The following is a 14,205-nucleotide window of genomic DNA, read 5'->3' on the forward strand; positions in this document are numbered from 1 at the left end:
GTAACAGTACTGGGGACAGTAACAGTACTGGGAACAGTAACAGTACCGGGGACAGTAACAGTACTGGGAACAGTAACAGTACTGGGAACAGTAACAGGGAACAGCACCAACTTTTAGCCGCGAGCTTCCTGCTATGTAGTCTGCAGCAGTGAAATGCTGGCTACACACAAAGATGCTCCGTATCACAAAGTTTTCCCCTTCATCCCTCCTAATTGCACAAACCCATTTTCTTTTCTGCTCGTCGTCAGCCGGAAAACCGTAGAAACTGAGATACGACTGTTTTTGCTTCGAGATCGAGCACCCTGGTGCACTGCAAAAGCTCTTGTTATTGGACTCTGCCATTGTTTAATGTGTAACGGAAGTAACTTTACCCTGCAACGAGAGCTTCCGGAAGAAAAAATGCGGAAGTGTGAAAAGGGCCTATGGGTTCCCCCCCTGAGTCTTGGTTCCTCTCAAGGTTTCTTCCTCATGCAAAAAACTAGGGAGTTTTTCCTTGCCACTGTCGCCTTTGGCTTGCTCACTGGGGGCTAGGACTCGGCACTTGTAAAGCTGCTTTGTGACAACAACTGTTGTAAAAAGCGCTATATAAATAAAATTTGATTGATTGATTGATTGATTGATTGAGGTCAGGGCAACAGGTCGCCAGTCATTCAGACAGGTAATGCTGGATGACTTTGGGACTGGCACAATGGTGGCTAGTTTGAAGCTAGCTGGCACGATAGAGAGAGACAGTGAGGTGTTTTAGATGTCTGCATAAACACCTGCTAATTCTCTGTAGCAGGCTTTCAGCACTCTACCTGGTATGCCGTCTGGTCCTGCTGCCTTGTGCGGGTTCACCCGTCTGAAGGCTCTGCACACATCACTGACGGAGGGGGGGTTGGGATCAACGGTGGGCGGGGCGTTCTCCAGCGGGGCAGCGAGGTTACTATCAAAACGAGTGTAGAAGTGGTTTAGCTTGTCCATTAAATCAGTGCTGGTATTGGGCAGAGTGTGAGAGGCAGATTTATAGTCCATGATTGTGTTTAGTCCCCGCCATAAACTCCGTGTATTGTTGGTGTTAAACTGTGCTTCCACTTTCTCCCTGTACACCCGTTTAGCTGATCTGATGGATTTACGCAGAGCGTAGTTGGTTTTCTTGTACTCTTGCGTATTTCCAGATGTGAAAGCAGCGCTGCGTGTGCTAAGGGCGGAGCGGACCTCACAGTTCAGCCAGGGCTTCTGAATAATATTCTGGGGAATACGTGGACTTGTCTGCAGGGCACTACGTCATCCACACTTGCGTATGAAGGCGGAGACTGTGTCTGCGTACTCGTCAATGCTGCTCGACCAATCACGGAACATTTCCCAATCCACATGCTCGAAACAGTCCTGCAGTATAGCGTCTGATTGGTCAGACCAGCGATGATGCAGAGATGCTGGAACAGAAACACTGAACATCTACACTGGAGATTAGGGAACATTTGCTACACCAACTGCTGATCAATGGGACATAATTTCCAGTTTGATTGACATGCTGGAACCTGTTGAGGACGTTCCTCTTGAGATCAACAGTTCAGAGGCTCCATCTCCAGTGTCATCCCAACCATTGCTGTGCTGAAGATGGAGCTTCAGGCAGAGGGTCATAACACGAGGAGGATGGAAACACTCAGGGAAACCTGCTGCAGAAAAGGTTTGCAGGGATGGAGGAGAGAAAATGTTTGGTGCTAGTGACACTGGTAGCTGGTATTTTCTTGCTAAACGACTAACCCAAGGAAAGTTAATTTCATGCAGCATCCACCATGCAAGAGGATCGCTTTCACTGTCTGCTGGAGAACACTGTAAGTAGCTGTTTAGCTCTGCTTACGTTGTGTGTACTCCCTTGTCAGGGACTGCCCTCTTGAAAAAGCTTCCAAGAGTCTTCTTTAGTCTCTTTGCATCACTTGCTGTGTCTTCTGCTGATGCTGAAGCTTGCTGAGGTGTTTCAAAGTCAGAGGTGCCACTCTGCTCTGACAGATAAGATTACATCTCCTGAACTGCTCTGGCTTTCATAACCTCAATCTCTTCTGGACCATGTACTGAGTGTGAGGATGGGGCATGAGGGGAGAGGCCAATATACATTTGTCAAATCATGTGTGATTTATGTCATGTTCATCCAATCATATGCTTTAATCACCTCATGTTCACCTCGTGAACACCTTGTGTGCTCATGAACTAGATTGAACTATGAACAGTGATTCTCAATCACGACCATAAATATTAATTTGCGAGTAATATAATTATTTCACTCGCCAGTGGCGACAAGTGATGCAACAGCATTATTTTTTCATGGGTGAGGATTTTTTGTCATTGGAAAAATATCTACCATTTTCTTTTGAGCTTGTATGTTAATAGTTAACCGATATGCTGTATCTCCACTCACATGTTCGTCTCTGTCCATCAACAAATGCGGGAATCACCAGCGTGACTTGCTAAGCAGCGGAGCCGAGCTGAAACTTTAACGTTAGCTTGTTGAAAATAGTGAAGCAAAAAATATCGGATTTTTTCACACAGTCTACATCTCTGTCGGACCATAAGAGGACACACTTCTTTATAACTGTACATAGTTTTTTTAAGTTAATTTTAGTGGGATCAAAAGTCACTCATATGCATACTAGGAAACTTGGTAAAGTTCGTTTCCCGTTCGCATATTCAGAATTCTTTCTTCAAGGTAAAAGTGCCAAAATATGCAAATTCTTATTTCTAGCAACCAAAACAGGAATAAGATGTATTTTAAAAACGTGTTCTTTTAAAATATACTGCTGTCACCACTGCAACGTCTAAGGCACCGTCTACAAATGACCTTAACACGGACGCAAGTGGCAGTTGTAAAGGCCCCAGAGATCTGCGCACTCTGCGTTTTTTGCAATAATTTCAATAGCATTTAAACGGTCCGTCTAAGACCACCAAAGAAATTGTATTACATTTAGTGCATCCTAAATGGGATGCCTTGGGGTTCTGGGGCCCTGCTTGGTGCTCCGGCGCGGCGGTTGGCCCGCTCCCCTGGGTGGTTGTGGTCCGGGGCGGCTCGGAGCTCCTTGGCGGGAGGGGGGCCCTGCTGGGTGGGGGGTAGTTCCCGGGGGCGAGTGGCGCTGGGACTTTGCTGCTGGCCCAAGGGGGGTGGGCTCTGTTTCCTCTGGTTCCCCTGGTCCTGCGCTCCTTGGCTGGGGGGGCGCTGTCCGGGGTCTCCCTCTCCCGACTGCGGGGGCGGGCATGCGAGGGTCACTGCGAAGTGCGGCCCTGGGACTCCACAGCTCCTGGGGGGGCCGTGGGCGGGTGGGATTCCCGGGTCTCTCTCTGCTTACCTCTGGCCTCTGGGGGAATGTTGTCGCAGCTTTCTACCCTCGCTGGCAATTACATTCTGTACATTTATCCTATGTTGCACTTTTGTGTTGTACATAAACACACACTCACACATACATATACATCAGTCATTTGTGCCATATGTCTTGGGTACACTTACATAAACACACATTCACACATACATATACATCAGTCATTTGTGCCATATGTCTTGGGTACACTTACATAAACACACATTCACACATACATATACATCAGTCATTTGTGCCATATGTCTTGGGTACACTTACAAACACACATTCACACATACATATACATCAGTCATTTGTGCCATATGTCTTGGGTACACTTACATAAACACACATTCACACATACATATACATCAGTCATTTGTGCCATATGTCTTGGGTACACTTACATAAACACACATTCACACATACATATACATCAGTCATTTGTGCCATATGTCTTGGGTACACTTACATAAACACACATTCACACATACATATACATCAGTCATTTGTGCCATATGTTTTGGGTACTTTCTGCTCTTCTTTGCAATTTGAGCTGATTGTTTTTTCTTTAAATATATATATTTACTTTTTGTTTTTTTTTGTTTTTTTATATATATGTGTGTGTGTGTGTGTGTGTGTGTGTGTGTGTGTGTGTGTGTGTGTGTGTGTGTGTGTGTGTGTGTGTGTGTATATATTGGAATATATGTATGTATGTGTATGTGTGTGTGTGTGTTTGTATATATATATATATATATATATATATATATATATATATATATATATGTATATAATTTTTTTTTCTCCCTGCCCTTCTGTCTTTTCCTTTTTTATTCTCTCTCTCCCCCTCTTTTCTTCTCCCCTCTTTTCTATACTCTATCCTCTCATGGTCCACCTAACCCCAATAATTATCACTTCACACTATATTATACGGAATTGTTATTATTTGATCCATTATTTGTTATAAAAACAAAGTTGTCCTCCAAAGATGGGGGGGTGGAGGTGGGCCAAAAAAAATTCAGTACCAGAGTGTGGACACACCCAGCTGAGTGGATTCATAGGCACGTTAATCAAATGCCGTAATGTTATATAGTTAATTTCGCTTCCTTAGACAAAATATAAACAGTCAAAGCCTGTATATTAACTGATTTCCGAAACAAAAAGCGTTTAAAGGCTCCCGCCTCAAATAGCTTTCGTGGTTGTGTGGTGGAAATTTGGTGATTTCCATTTATGTCAGGCTTTCTTAGTATACAATAAACACATTAGGGATAGGTGTTAGAGATCTTTTTACATATACGTGTGTTGATCATGGCACTGAAGCCATTCTCGTGACTTCAGTAGGCCTCAGATCTGTGTGTGTGTGTGTGTTCTCTGGCCTCGGCTGAGGCCTAATCTGATGTTCCTCTGGTGTTCCTAAACTGACCTCGCTGGGGACGCCAAATCTCTACTTGGAAGGGACTACGGCGACACTCAGTCTGTCATGACATCACGAGGCATGACATTCTTTCTTTTCCTCCCTTCATTGTCTCTCTCTCTCTCTCTCTCTCTCTCTCTCTGCCCACGCAGGTGTTCAGCGAGTTGGAGATCGAGCAGCACCAGGAGTGTGCGTACGACCACCTGGAGGCGTTCGACGGCCCCTCGGACCGCGCGCCCATCCTCAGCCGTCTGTGTGGCAGCCGCCTACCCGAGCCGCTGGTCTCCACGGGCGACAGCATGCACCTGCGCTTCACCTCCGACGCCTCTGTGCAGCGCAAGGGCTTCCAGGCCACGCACACCACAGGTCAGCCAGGGAGATCCAGACACAGACCAGAACAGACCGGAAAAGACCAGTTTAGTGACAGACCACAGCAGTGTTAAATAGTTAGGTGTATTATTACAGTATTTTCAACACCTCTTGTTAGAGAGCCTGAAAAGTGTTACTCCCCTTTCAGCCATATAAGCCAAACTGTATATACAGTGTCCTCTATTGGCTGATTTGTGCATTACCGTACATTCAGGTCTGCTTTGGAACTAACCTGGCATGATCATAAACCAACGTTCAATGAATTAGTGTGTTGTGCTTGAATAATATTGAAGAAAAGCTGCCAGGTATGTGTTGACCAAATAAATAGTAAATGAAATAATGGACAACCAAGTAGGGATGTCCCGATCCAGCTTTTTGAACTTCCGATCCGATACCGATATCAGCCGATACTGGCCTATTCGAGCATGTATTAAAATTATTTAGCCAACTTACTTTGTTGTCAAACTCATTTTGAAAAACGTTTTACTGTTGATAACAAGTAGCCAGCTGAATTAGGTGTGTTTGAATAATACACAATGGTTGGTAAGGAGAAACTGACCTGTTTATTTAGCAATTAATAAACTCAAAATAGACTAAATAATAAATAACAAACAGAAATGGCATCAGCAGTGCAAATAATATTGTAAATGACTTGTTATTCCCTGGGTTTTGGCACTGTTCAATGGCAGTTTGTTACGGTTCTCAAACTTTTCTGCCAGTGTTAGTTGTGTAGGACCTTTTTTTATTCGGTGTAGGATCTTTTTGTATTCGGTTTTCTTTAGAGACTCTTCATATTGTTTATGGTGGTATTTCGCTAAATGTTTGTTTAGATTGGTTGTATTAAAAGTTCTTACAGCTTTACCACCATGCATAACTTTACTGTGGCATATGTTGCACTCTACCTCTTCGTCTTTGTCGTCCTTTAAGGTAAAATAATCCCACACAACTGACATTTTTACCGATAACATCTGTGTGTGTGTGTGTGTGTGTGTGTGTGTGTGTGTGTGTGTGTGTGTGTGTGTGTGTGTGTAGAGTGTGGAGGCAGGCTGAAAGCAGAGGCCAAGCAGAAGAACCTGTACTCCCACGCCCAGTTTGGAGACACCAACTACCCGGGCCACACGGAGAGTGAGTGGCTGCTGGTGGCGGATGCCAGCTACAGCATCGAGCTCACCTTCACCACCTTCGAGGTGGAGGAGGAGGCCGACTGTGGCTACGACTTCATCGAACTCTACGACGGCCGCGACACCCAGGCGCCCAGACTCGGGCGCTTCTGTGGCTCTGGGGTAAACACTGAGGCCCTGTGTGTGTGTGTGTGTGTGCGTGTGTGTGTGTGTGTGTGCGTGTGTGTGTGCACGTGTGTGTGTGTGTGTGTGTGTGTGTGTGTGTGTGTGTGTGTGTGTATGTGTTTATGTGTGCTAGTTTGAACTATGGGACCATGCGGGACTGTAACATTTGTAAATTGGATGCTTCTTATATATATATGCTTCTTATATCTCTCTCTCTCTCTCTCTCTCTCTCTCTCTCTCTCTCCCTCTCCCTCTCCCTCTCCCTCTCCAGCCCCGGGAGGAGCTGTACTCAGCGGGTGACGCTGTCTTGATCCGCTTCCATAGTGACGACACCATCAGTAAGAAAGGCTTCCACATTCGCTACACCAGCACCAAGTTCCAGGAGACGCTGCACGTGCGTAAGTAGCGTTCCCGGGACTCGCTGCATCCCAACCGCCGGAGCCAAGCCACGTCCACGCAAGAAGCCCCGCCTCCTACACCCCCCAGAGACTCCGCCCCCGCACTGGACTCGCCTCCTTCCACTCACACGTGGCTGGCCATGATGAGAGCGCCACCCACCGGACTCCAACCTCCAATCACGTGTCCCACATCACCCGCCTCCGTAGCACAGCTTAGACACCCACAACGTCCTCACATGGAGAGAGTCCTCACAACGCTGCGTGGAGAAGGGCTGCCGGTCCTGAAATGAGCAGCACGTTTCCCCGCCTGTGACAGCAGGCACACGTTTCCCCGCCCGCGTTTACGCGCATGACTCGGCGAACTCCACCGACGGAAGAGGCTGGTTCCAAAAAACAGCTGCTTTTGCCGCACCATACCTCAACTACAGTGGCGGATGCTGGTCTTTCAAGGAGGGGAAGCTCAATTTCGGCTTGAGTGATGGAAGTCAGTCTCCAAACACAAGCAGCTACAACAAAAACCACCAGAAATAGAAGCTCGATTTGTCGCTAGTCGTTTTTAACGAAGAAAATGCTGCTATAGAGGATTAGGAAAATCTCCGGTTCAACTCAGAACAGAATGAAAATAAAAAAAAATTAAAATTAAATGCTCCCGCTGAGGTTTACACCAAAAGATCGCTGATTCGCTCATTTCGCTGTCAATCAAAAAGGGATTCAGCCTCAGACAGATCATCCAATCATCATGCAGAAGCTGAGCGTCCCAGCGAGGCCAGCCCACTGCCCCATAGACCCCCAGAGACGCTGATCGTCCGATGGGCGGGACAAAGCCCAGCATTTATCCAATGGCTCGTTTCGTTTCGCTGCACTCTTGCTTCGCTATTGAACTCTGTAGACGCTCAGCGTCCACACCGTTTAAAGCGCTGTGAAGCTGCGGGACTGAGTGAGAGGAAAGCCGCGTCGTTACCAGCGATAAGAAGCTGATTCTGAACAAAAGTTGAGCGCGTTATAGTGCATATTTAGTCAATGAAAATGACACTTATTTTTTGACATTTTAGGGGAAGCTGAGCTTCCCTTGCAGTCTTAGAGCAATCGCCACTGCTCAACTAAACTGTGCGTGTGTGTTGTATGTGTGCGTGCGTGTGTGTTATATACGTGCGTGTGAGTGTGTTATATACGTGCGTGTGCTGCATGCGTGCTGGTGTGCACATTTTCATTTAAGTATATGTCTGGGTGTTTGTGTGTGGGGGGGTTTCCTATAAAACATGAAATCAAAAAAAAAAAAAAAACATTTTCGTGTTGCTGATGTGACATGTTTACATGTGTGTTTACATGTGTGTTTACATGCGTGTTTACATGCGTGTTTACATGTGTGCGTTCCTCTCCGTGTGATGATGGAAAACGAGGACCCTTATACCCATACGAAATCTACAGTGTCCTTTCACTTTCGATGGGAAGACTTTAACCGCAAGTGTGGTTCGTCTGTGTGTTTTGGAACAAGCATGAACATGGGTTTGTACTCCCGATCAGAACAGAGATGGACTCACGTCTTAACATATTCTACTTAACAAAGACCACGAGTAATGTGTATCCACTGAATCACTCTCATTGTTTTGTTTGTGTGGGTGGGTGACATTAGTTTGGCTCAACATACTTAGCAAATGCTTTAAAACAAGACAAAAGAGGCTGTAAACAGGAAGAGAATCTGTGCGTAAAGTATATGTTACAGAGGCCACAGCCCCTCACTACAACCCCCATAATTGTGTGCGCTTAATATGCACTTAACCCAAAAGAAGAGGATGTGTATCTGCTTATTCATTCATGCTCTCCAGCCAAGGGCCGTTCTGCAGACTTTGTTCCATGTTTTACAGACAACACAAGCTGACCTGTGTTTCAGCAAACTGTGTTTGAGTGTTATCAAAAAAAGAGCAATTGTCTACTAATTGACTACTGTAATAGCATTCTTTATGGTTCATCTAACAAAGTCCTCAAAAAACTTCAGTATATTCAAAACTCAGCTGCCCGTCTCCTTACTCACACACGTTCTCATGACCACATTACACCTGTTCTTCAAAAACTTCACTGGCTTCCTGTCCCCCAACGCATACAGTACAAAATGATTCTGCTTACGCACAAGACCCTCCACGGTCAGACCCCCTCTTACCTCACTGATCTTTTACATTTTCATACTCCATCCCGTTGCCTTCGCTCCTCCAATGCCAATCTCCTGTCAATTAGCACTAGGACCAAGCATCGGACCTGGGGTGATAGAGCGTTTTCTGTTGCTGCTCCATCACTTTGGAACTCTCTCCCTCAACAATTACGCGACTGTTCTGACCTACCAACCTTCAAATCACTCCTCAAAACCCATCTGTTTCGATTAGCTTTTAAATTGTAATTTTATTGTTTTATTTTTATTGAGATTTTGTGGCCTTAGTCCTAGCAATTATACTGTTGTTGTTGTTGATGGTGTCTGTTTTATGCTTTTATGTTACTGTGAATACTATTTTAATGTAAAGTGTCTTTGAGGTCTCTAAAAGCGCTATAGAAATAAAATGTATTATTATTAATTGTGATGAAGCCCCGCCCACTCAGAGGAAAGTGGGCTGGCTCTCCAAGGGGTGGGGGAGGAGAGTTTGCTCCGACCAGCCCTGACGCTCCCCGGCAAGGCAGTCGCTGCAGGAGGGAAACCTCAACGGTGCTACTCGGAACTACAGATCCCATGAGGCAGTGCTGCTCGACAGCGCGTGGAAACGGACGCCCAATGGAGTTGCGAGCGTGTGAGAGAGTGTAGGAACAACCATTGCCTTACAACCAAACGGATATTCTTGCACATGAGGAGGCTTATGTAAATAATGTTGGTTGTTGTTCGTTTTCTCCTTGAATCATTAATGTATTTTATTTTATATTGAGTTTCATGAATTTGAACATTCAGTGTAAGCAAAAACAAACAAACAAAAAATAACGCTGACCTGAAGTTGTCCCCCTTTCTCCAAGTTTACACACACACACACACACATACACACACACACACACACACACACACACACACACACGCACGCACGCACGCACGCACGCACGCACGCACGCACGCACGCACGCACGCACGCACACACACACACACACACACACACACACACACACACACGCACACAAACATCAGTGATTGTATATTTCATACTCAATATTTTCATAGTTACAGTTCGCAGCAGAACACTGTGAGTCTGATGTCTGATGCTGAGCAGTTCTGTGTGTGTGTGTGTGTGTGTGTGTGTGTGTGGGGGGGGGGGGGACTCATCACTCTGTAACTGTTTCTGGTGTGGGTTTTTCTTTATGTGCCAACTTGTCTCTCCGTATTCAGTCATGAAATACTAAATATTTTCTCCACTGTCTGTATTTGCCTGATATAAAATACTTTTCACTATATTGGTGATTAAACTAATGTCAGGTCAAATATGTATTTCTCTTTATTGCCAGTATTCCCAGTTTTTCTAATTCCAGCCCTACACCTTTGCTGCTTTCCGCCACACGTTGAATAATACGCAACGTAATACTGGGCAAACTTTTATGAATGTGTACATAGTGCATCAAACTAGTGCACTAATTGAACATGGAAAATTCAACTGAGAGGAGTATTAGCAGCCACAGCTGATTATTCCTCAATTGTTCTTTACTACGAGAACAAAAAACTTTTTACTTTAAACGTTACTAAACAGCTGAATAAATTACCAAATGTGTCCAGAAGCTGGGATTCACTACAGCTGTACTCACGTATAACTTTGGTTCTTGAAGAGCATTGGCGTGTGATTGCAGCCTCGTCTGAATGCAGTTCCTCAAAGATGAAAACGCCTCTCCAAGCAGTGCCTCCAAAAATACAAAAAACTACTGGCCATTGCTGCTAAACGTATATTGGACAGATCAAACGGATACATGGTTCTGATGTACAAAGGAAATATAAATGTCCCAGTGATGAAAGTAACATGAGCAAACTGTGAAAACTGAGTGGCCACTCCCACATCCACCATTCAGGTTTTTTCAAACGGCAGGATCAGTACTGGGGTTCAGGTTTAGATGAAGGACGGCCAGCCATGGTAAGATGTCAGATAGTTATGGAGATATCTAAGCCAAGAGGTTAGTAAACTGACCTGTAAATACTGGATTCCTGTGTGTACTGTTACAGAGCACAAATACACACTTGCACATAGTACAAAGACATCTTGATTCTCAAACAATACATATTTCAACAACCAGCTAATTGGTGACTACATTTGCTTGTAATCGATCTGATGACTTAGACATTTAGATTTATTTTAATTGCTAGAAACATGTTTGTTACTCAAGCATCAGTAGTTCTGAGTTCAATGTTTCATGACTACAAGAGTGTTTGTTTATACCTTGTACCTGTTTGTGGTGCTTCTGTATTGCTTTATAATGGAGAGCAGTGTAGAGGCATAATTGAATACAACATATAGTTTATATCTGGTCTCTGTCCATGGTGCTGAAGTGATTGGGTCTGTGTTGCTTTTTAATGGAGGGAGGTGTTGTTGTGGCATATTTAAATTCGCACACAAGTAGTTTCTCAAATAAATAAATAAACCTCCACATAAGCAGATTATTAAACTCACCAGAAGTGGTAAACAGAAGTTTTATAAGGGAAAGTTGAAGTTGAAGTTGCATGACAAAAAGAAATAGCATTTACTGAAGCCAGGTATGTTTAATTCCATTATAGCGTGCTAAAATTAAATTGCGTTTGAGGAAACTAGATGTTTCAATCCTGTGGAATTTGAAGTTTACAGTGTGACAAAATAAAATACCCACTGAAGGCAGGTGTGCCTGTTCTGTGTTTGGCGTTTTGGTGTTTGGTGTGTTTGGTGGTGTTTGGTGTTTGGTTGCAGAATAATAAAACTTAACAGGAGTTAAAACACAGAAGATTATAGCCTGTCCACTGAGACAATGTTTGAATCAAACCTGTACAGATCAAAGTATAGTTATAGATGCTGCTGTCACATGTTGTACGCTCTACATATGGTAACAGTTATCATGCAAGCCAATATGTACTCTGACATACTCTGCACTGAAGCAAGATGATGCAACCCATGTTGGACTTATAACCAGGTACTCATGCCTGATGTACACAGAACTTATAGTTACCATAAATTAGCATATTCTAATATATTCTCTATTGCTAGTTGCCTCTACTATGTGAAAGCAAACAGAACTGTCCTGTACCTGTAGTGTAAGGATCTACCATCATCTACCAACACGTGTATCCCAGGCTCCCGCGGTGCAGGAGCATCTGCTAAATGTTGTAAATGTAAATTTAAATGTAAATTAGGTATGATGTAAATGTAACGCAAATGTAAGACTAAGACACGTTCAGGGTTGTGCCATGTGCTTTCAGAAGTTTGCAAGCCTTTGTGGATCTTTCTTTAATGGTGTTTGTTTACTGTCTGACCAGTTTCCAAACGTACCGTTAGTGGGTGCAGATTATGGATACTCTTTAATACTCTTTAATACTCTTTAATACCCTTTAATATAAACTTCTGTGTGTCTCTTATCAAGTAAGTGGCTACAAGCAAAAGCAGGTTGAGTCCAGAGAGACCAGTGTTGTGTTCTGTAAAGGAGGCCAATACCCATGATCCTCTCCTCATGATCCAAGACAGACAAGAACAATGATGCAGACGCCAACCGTGAGGACTAGGAGACACTATTCTTATTTAATCAATGTTTTGGAACTCATCGTGAATCTTGAGAGATTAGTTAGAACTTGACCAAAGAGGTGTTACAACACTCAAGGTGTCCATGTTACCAACACACCTCGTATGTTACACATGCACCTCGTATGTTACATACATACTTCAACATGGACGTGTGTTGCACACACACACCGAGACACCTGGCTCACTATGACCTCTCTGGTGCTGGTGCACGTGATGGACCCCTGGGCTGGTGCACGTGATGGACCCATGGGCTGGTGCACGTGATGGACCCTTGGGCTGGTGCACGTGATGGACCCTTGGGCTGACCTCGGCCCAAGATATACAGTGGGGAAAATAAGTATTTAGTCAGTCACCAATTGTGCAAGTTCTCCCACTTAAAAAGATGAGAGAGGCCTGTAATTGACATCATAGGTAGACCTCAACTATGAGAGACAAAATTGAGAAAATAATTTTGTCTGACTTTTAAAGAATTTATTTGCAAATAAACAGACAGTGATGCATCCTCAGCTCCAAGGTAAAACCAGGAAACTTTAAAAGGTCAACATAATATCGGATGTTGTTTAGTAGAGTATTCATTTATTCTGTTTTACAGGAATAACTAATGCAGGTTTTGATCATGAACATTAATTTCATTTTAGTAGATCACGGGCATCAAAACTCTCAATGGGCTCGTGTGGCTCTAGGTTTCCTTACAAAACAAGAACACACCTTATTCCACTGGTAAAAGTCAGTATCAATCTTTAAACCACTGTTCACTTGAGCTCCTATTTTGCTGAAAAGAAAACCTACAGCCATACCAGCCCTCTGTGGACAGGTTTGACACCTGTGTGAAAGATGCATTGTCAGTTGTTCTTTTCACTCAAGGAAAGTGAACATTTTCCACAGAGAGAAGCAAATCTGTGAGGCTGCCGATGCAAGCAGGGCTGCATGAAATTCTGAAAATGCATTGCTACTGGACTTCATCACAAACATCCATGGTGCAGATGAACATTTGATGGTATGTTTTAGCCCAACATATTGTTCAGCATGTGAAGTTTAGATAAGGTATTGGTCTTTCAGTACTTTTTTAAAATATTCATTCCTTTTTGGTGTTTTTTTTTATATTGTAGAATGTCATAAGTGGACAAGTGGCATCCAAGTGGATAGACAATTTCAGGAGTCCTAGAGGACAACGAGTCATGACCTATATTGAAGACGAAGAGCAGATTGACTCGCTCTATAGCTACCTGAATGACCTACTAACTAGATTAGTCTTCGCTGGAGACTGTCGAAGACTGTCTTGTCTTCGCTGGATAGGATCAAATTTATCCTGGATGTACTCATGCCTGATGTGAATTTTTAAGAATATGGTATTAGTGAAAGTCAGCAAGTATTTGTTTCTTATGCTATCTATCTTCTTTTTCTATGATAGGCCATTACTCTTGCCTTGTCAGTTTTGCACAACATTTCTTTGGATGAGGCAGAAAACAAGTTCATCTTTGGACCAGTGTATACTCAAAGGTATGGTAATGCTTAATGCTAGTTGTAAAGTCATTCCTGACTTATGCTGAAACAGTTTTTTCAGTCATTCAGTTATTTTTAATAGTGATGTTGTGTAGTATACTCCTGCCTGCAGGTGTCGCTGTGTGAGTAAAAAGAGCCAATGTTCAGAGTAGAAGAAGAAAAGTGAAGTAAAAAGAACCACGTTCGTATTAC

The 14,205-nt window shown here is 43.8% G+C and overlaps 1 protein-coding gene and 1 long non-coding RNA gene across 2 annotated transcripts in view; both read left to right on the top strand.

Annotated features, from left to right (window-relative positions):
* Nucleotides 1–7,817, top strand: part of LOC143497849 (dorsal-ventral patterning tolloid-like protein 1) — a 52,329-nt gene extending 44,512 nt beyond the window's left edge. The window contains exons 4-5 of the mRNA XM_076993452.1: nucleotides 6,145–6,395; nucleotides 6,670–7,817. Of these exons, the coding sequence (XP_076849567.1) occupies nucleotides 6,145–6,395; nucleotides 6,670–6,804 (386 nt within the window). The 3' untranslated portion in view covers nucleotides 6,805–7,817. The remainder of the gene's footprint in view (nucleotides 1–6,144; nucleotides 6,396–6,669) is intronic.
* Nucleotides 1–14,004, top strand: part of LOC143497856 (uncharacterized) — a 74,478-nt gene extending 60,474 nt beyond the window's left edge. Inside the window, exon 3 of the long non-coding RNA XR_013125905.1 lies at nucleotides 13,922–14,004. This is a non-coding gene — a long non-coding RNA (uncharacterized LOC143497856). The remainder of the gene's footprint in view (nucleotides 1–13,921) is intronic.
* The last annotated feature ends 201 nt before the right edge of the window (nucleotides 14,005–14,205 follow it).

The sequence above is a fragment of the Brachyhypopomus gauderio genome, unplaced genomic scaffold (genome assembly GCF_052324685.1).
Source record: "Brachyhypopomus gauderio isolate BG-103 unplaced genomic scaffold, BGAUD_0.2 sc113, whole genome shotgun sequence".
In the NCBI taxonomy this organism is placed as follows: domain Eukaryota; kingdom Metazoa; phylum Chordata; class Actinopteri; order Gymnotiformes; family Hypopomidae; genus Brachyhypopomus; species Brachyhypopomus gauderio.